We start from the raw sequence: 5377 nt of genomic DNA, 5'->3' as shown, positions 1-5377 counted from the left end.
TGGACATGAACTAATCAGTCATGACCACTAAAACCACACTGTCATAGTTAATAAAGATTATCTATAGTCACTATGAATTATGAAATATGAAAATATCAAGCGGCAATAACCTTCAAAATCTAAAAGATTCTCGTTAAGTCTTAACAAATCACAATCAAAAAATTAATCTTACTTGAAAATTAATTTTTTTATTATCAGTTATTAATTCTAACGGTTTATTAATCACGCTTGTTATCAGTAGAGACGTTATCAAATTTTAATTGTTTGTAGTTTAGTTTTTGACTTTCTATTTAGACATATTTTAGTGCTTACTACAATTTTACATAAATTATGTTTGTTGTTTTGAAATGTTAAGTATTCAATTGTAATATTCAATATTATTTTCAAAATGTGAACGCATTTCAAGTACATAAAAGTTTTGAAAACTATTTCTTTTGCTAATACGCACGTCATGTCATTGTTCGCTCGAATTTATCGTTTATCTACGGGTTAGTCTTCTCCACAACAAATTGTGTGCTATTGAAATATAATTAGTACTTATGTATTCTTCGTCGTAGACGTGTTTGAGTGACAATTTATGCGATGGTTAAAATTAAGTTGTCATGTCTGTTTCTGTGCGTTATCGGGTTCTCGATCATTACATTGCTGTGCTTGTATCTCCCCGACAAGCCAATTGCCTATAACATTGGTAGGTTGTCAGCACTCAATGCAAGTATTTTACTTGGAAGTCATTCGGTTCAACTGTTTCAAACAAAGTAAGTCAAATTTGCAAAGTATTTTATTTTTACATGCCCAACATAATTATTAATTGCTATAAATATTATTACATTATTACAAACATATTTCTTACTAAAATGTTATTGCGTACAGGAAAAATGAAGAAGTGGTTATAGCTGTTGTGATTTGTGGAAATCGTACGACTGAAGCATTGGTCATGATTAAATCAGCAATTGTCTTTCGAGGTAATTCAGATTTGAGAATTGTTGTGATTGCTGAGAAAAACATTCAACAAGAATTCGATGACACTGTGAGTATTGTTTGACACAAATGGTACTACTACTGTCATAAAAAATATAAAATATAATATGTATTGTTTATGGACTATGGCTTGTGTTTTAGTTACGAGATTGGAGACTATTGACTAATGATTCATTTTCATACGAGATACACAGTATTATCTTTCCTAAAGAACACTCTGATGAATGGAGAAAACTATTTCAGCCATGTGCATCTGAACGTCTTTTTTTGCCTGTAAATAAAGTTCAAATTGATATCTTAATATATTATAACATTTTTAATTTTTTTTTAATTTTAAATTTCAGTCAGTTTTAAATCATTTAGACTCAATTCTCTACGTCGACACTGATACCTTATTCCTAAATAACGTGGAAGATGTATGGAAACATTTTTCTCTAATGAATTCTTCTCAATTGGCAGCAATGGTACCCGAACATGAGGACTTGAATGTTGGGTGGTACAATAGATTTGCCAATCATCCATATTATGGAAAATTAGGTTAGTGTTACTGTATAAAATGTGTCGCCAGATAATATACAATATATACATTTTAGGATTGAATTCGGGTGTAATGTTAATGAATCTCACCCGTATGAGGGAATTTGATTGGATAAGTCGACTAGCACCTATTTTAGAAAAATATAGGCTATACCTTACTTGGGGAGATCAAGATATTATAAATGTTATTTTTCACGACCATCCAGGTAAATCTATCTTTTAGCTATTTTTAGTATATTTTTAACATTATTGCTATGATTTATTTTAGATAAAGTTTATGTATATCCTTGTCGATATAATTATCGTTCTGATCATTGTATGTATATGAGCAACTGCAAGTCGGCTGAAGAAGATGGAGTGGCAGTACTTCATGGATCACGTTCTACATTTCAGACAAATAAACAGCCTGCATTCCGAGCATTATTTAATGCCATGTCCCAAGTATGAACTATTTCAAAATTATTACAAAATAATTTGGTTTATTAAAATACATTTTTGTTATAGTATCAACTTGGTAGTGATCCAGTTAAATATCTCCTGGAGGCATCTGCCAGTCTACTGAATGAGACTACATCGACAAATTGTGGACATCTTGCTCCTATATTTACACATAATATGAGACTTATGTTTCAAACAGTATGACAAAATCAATGTGCTAATATTATTTATGGTATCAAAAAAAAAAAACAAAAAAAAATGGCAAATGATGTATTAAACTGATACTAATAATTTTGTGTCATGAAGTACTAAAAATATATTTTTATTTATTTGAATTAATTTAGTTAATATGTTAAACAAAATAAGATCTCAAATAATTTAAATATTTTTCTATTGATATTTTATTTTTAGTTGAAACATAGTTTAAAAATATTTTCATCATATATTCTGCTAGTGTATACTAAATTATCTATTTAACACCATATTATGACGTTAATACCAAATTCAGAAATGTTTTAATCTTTTCAAATTTTAATTTATTTTTGTTAAAATTATACATTTATTTATTATACATAGTTTAAGTACTTATGTATTTATACACATATTTTATTTTTTATTAAATGGAAATGTATAAGTATTTCCAAATTTATTACTCATTGTATTCTTAATTTATTTTTTAAATACCAATTATTACTTTTTTGATTTCAAAAATCAAATAAGTATTATTACTATTTTTATATAAAATCCTTTTAATGATTCTTGAATTTTATATTGTATTAATGTTCTACTTATCTTAATCTGTGATAAATAATTTTATTTTTACATTTTTAGTAAAAAAAAAGTTTATTAGGTTTAATTTTGTATTTTTACTTAACACATCTTTATTAGTTAATTGTTTATTTTAATTAATCTTTATATTTTTCAACAAAATTTACCAAAATACTTTTTAGTTATTAAATAATAAATGTAATTGAATTTTAATTAATTTTATTTTGGCTTATTTATCACTATCCTACCTAAGATTGCTTTAAATGGTTTATTGTATTTGATGATTTTAAGTTTAAAAAAATAAAAATCATATACATAATATTAAGTTTAATATTATAATGTTGACCCTTCCCATATGAATCAAAGCATAGCTAATATCTAATTATATATTATTTATATAGGTGTTAACAATATGGGTACTCACCGCTCTGATGATTGAGTACCCCTTGAATTATTTAATAAAACAATATTTCATGTTTATTAAAATGAAGACAAGAACATTGAAAAAATCAAAAATACTTTTAAACATGAAACCAAAATTTTTCAATTTTTATTAGGTATCTCATAGAATATTTTTAATATTTAAAAGTTTACAATATTTTTTACTAAAACTGTTATCAATTTTACTCACAACTAAAAGCTTCTCAAATACCTGATATTTGTGAGTTGTGACTGGGAAAAACACCAAATAGTTTTATGAAAATATGCCACTTATGCTTATTTATATTATATTAATTTTAATTTTTAGATACTCAGTAGAGCGATTGATGAATGTTTTGATTTTTATGAGTTCTTTTAGTTTTTGTATCTGTTATCATCCTGTAGTAATAATGCTCCAATTTTAAACTTAGAGGTTTTCTTTGTAGAAGATTGGATTGAATTGGTACTTAGAGAGTTAGGGTCAAAATTAAAAGTAAAAAATTCCGAGTTGGCACTTTTCAAATAAACCGGAAATAATAAATCACATTTTTACGTAATTTTTGAAAAATTCAATTTAATTTCTTTTTTTTAACTAAAAAAAGAATTAATGTTGAGATTAGAAATTTTTACCGAAAATTCATATTAGCATTTTAATAAACATGAATTAATTTTCAAAATATTAAAAATAACTTTTTTATTCTAATTTGTTTAAATTTGGACCTAATTAAATATTTAAACAAAAAATAATGATTTTAGTTATTTTGTTGTAACTCAAAACTATTAGGTATTTACAAGAACTTAAAATTTATACATATATTCTTATATTGACATTTTCAAAACATGTAAATTAAGTTCATGATATTTTATGATTATATCATTGACTTATTTATATGATTCTATAGTAAGGCGTTTATTGATTCATAAGTTTATAAGTTATAACAATAATACTCATAAATTGTATAAATGAATACTATTACAATAACTAAATGTAAATAATATGATTAATGCAACGTTTTCGGTAAAAATTAATTCAACCTCTATTACAGTATTACCTAATACCTACAATACTAATACCTAGTAAAATAAATTACTATAATAGCAATAAAATAAGTAGCTAGTATATAATTCAATTTAAAATATACCCGGTAATATTTTATATTGAAAGAATGTTTTCGTTTAAAATAATTTGTATGTATAACGAGTCATTTAATAAAAATTTAAAGTACCTACCCCCATTTCACATTTGTGTATTACAATGACCAGTCATTTATTTATTGAATAGATACAGTTGGCAGAGTCGACAACTCTACTGTACAGTAGAGCGATTAACTAGTATTCTCCTTTTTTTTAAAACAAGAAGAATAAAAATTTAATAAAATATTTTATTTATTATAGTTTAAAAATATTATAAATCATATTAAATTGTTATATACAACATAAAAATAATAATAAAATATAATAATCATAATTTATAAAAAATATACTAATTAATTTAATGTATATTTTATACACTGTCACGTATAATAATAGTATATTATTATTTATTGTACTTATAAGAAACACATTTGTTTTGTACTTGCCATTCCTGACTCCTGAGACCAAAATATTAATATACAAATATATTTACTTAGTAGGTACTTTTTTGGTAGCTGGCCGATGTTTGGCCTATATTTATTTTATTTAAATTTAATTTCTAGTCATATGATTAATGCAGTGGTTGAATATTTACTAAAAATTGATATTTCTAAATATCGAGTAATGACCATATTGTTTGAATAGATATTGTATAGTATGTAATTAATACTATAATAAATAATTGAAAAACTAGGGTTAACTGTTGTAAATTTCTTTTATTAAAATAGAATCAGACAATACAATTTGGGCATTAATGATTGGTCATACAATAGACGTGCGCAGAGAAGGGTACCGGTTTTCAAAAACGGAAAGAAAAAATTAAAAACAACTTAGAATTAAAAAAAATAGTTTTGAGTATTTTTTAAAAATGTATTCTACCCAAAAAAAAAAATCGTACGTATATAATAGTAATGGTAATGTTTAAATAAATAGTTGTATTGATACAATCAAATACTAAATGTAAAAAAAAATTAAAATATGTTTATTGTTATTTTTTTCTACCATTATAATATAATCTATATTATAGATTACTTATTATTATTAAATTTAAAAATGAGTTACCTAATCAATAAAAGATAAATTGTAAGTAATATTTATTTGT

The 5377-nt window shown here is 24.1% G+C and overlaps 1 protein-coding gene across 1 annotated transcript; it reads left to right on the top strand.

Annotated features, from left to right (window-relative positions):
- The first annotated feature begins 280 nt into the window (after positions 1-280).
- LOC112601773 (glucoside xylosyltransferase 1) lies at positions 281-2202 on the top strand. The gene is made up of 8 exons (XM_025349551.1): positions 281-488; positions 558-755; positions 871-1027; positions 1120-1251; positions 1323-1515; positions 1572-1721; positions 1784-1956; positions 2020-2202. The coding sequence occupies exons 2-8, from the start codon at positions 583-585 to the stop codon at positions 2155-2157; spliced, it is 1116 nt and encodes a 371-aa protein (XP_025205336.1). The 5' UTR covers positions 281-488; positions 558-582; the 3' UTR covers positions 2158-2202.
- Positions 2203-5377: the final 3175 nt, after the last annotated feature.

This window comes from Melanaphis sacchari, unplaced genomic scaffold (genome assembly GCF_002803265.2).
Source record: "Melanaphis sacchari strain LSU unplaced genomic scaffold, SCAv2.0 Contig7_pilon_pilon, whole genome shotgun sequence".
NCBI classification, from domain to species: Eukaryota; Metazoa; Arthropoda; class Insecta; order Hemiptera; family Aphididae; genus Melanaphis; species Melanaphis sacchari.
The sequence above is the reverse complement of the archived record's forward strand: the minus strand, read 5'-3'. Positions and strand labels throughout refer to the sequence as shown.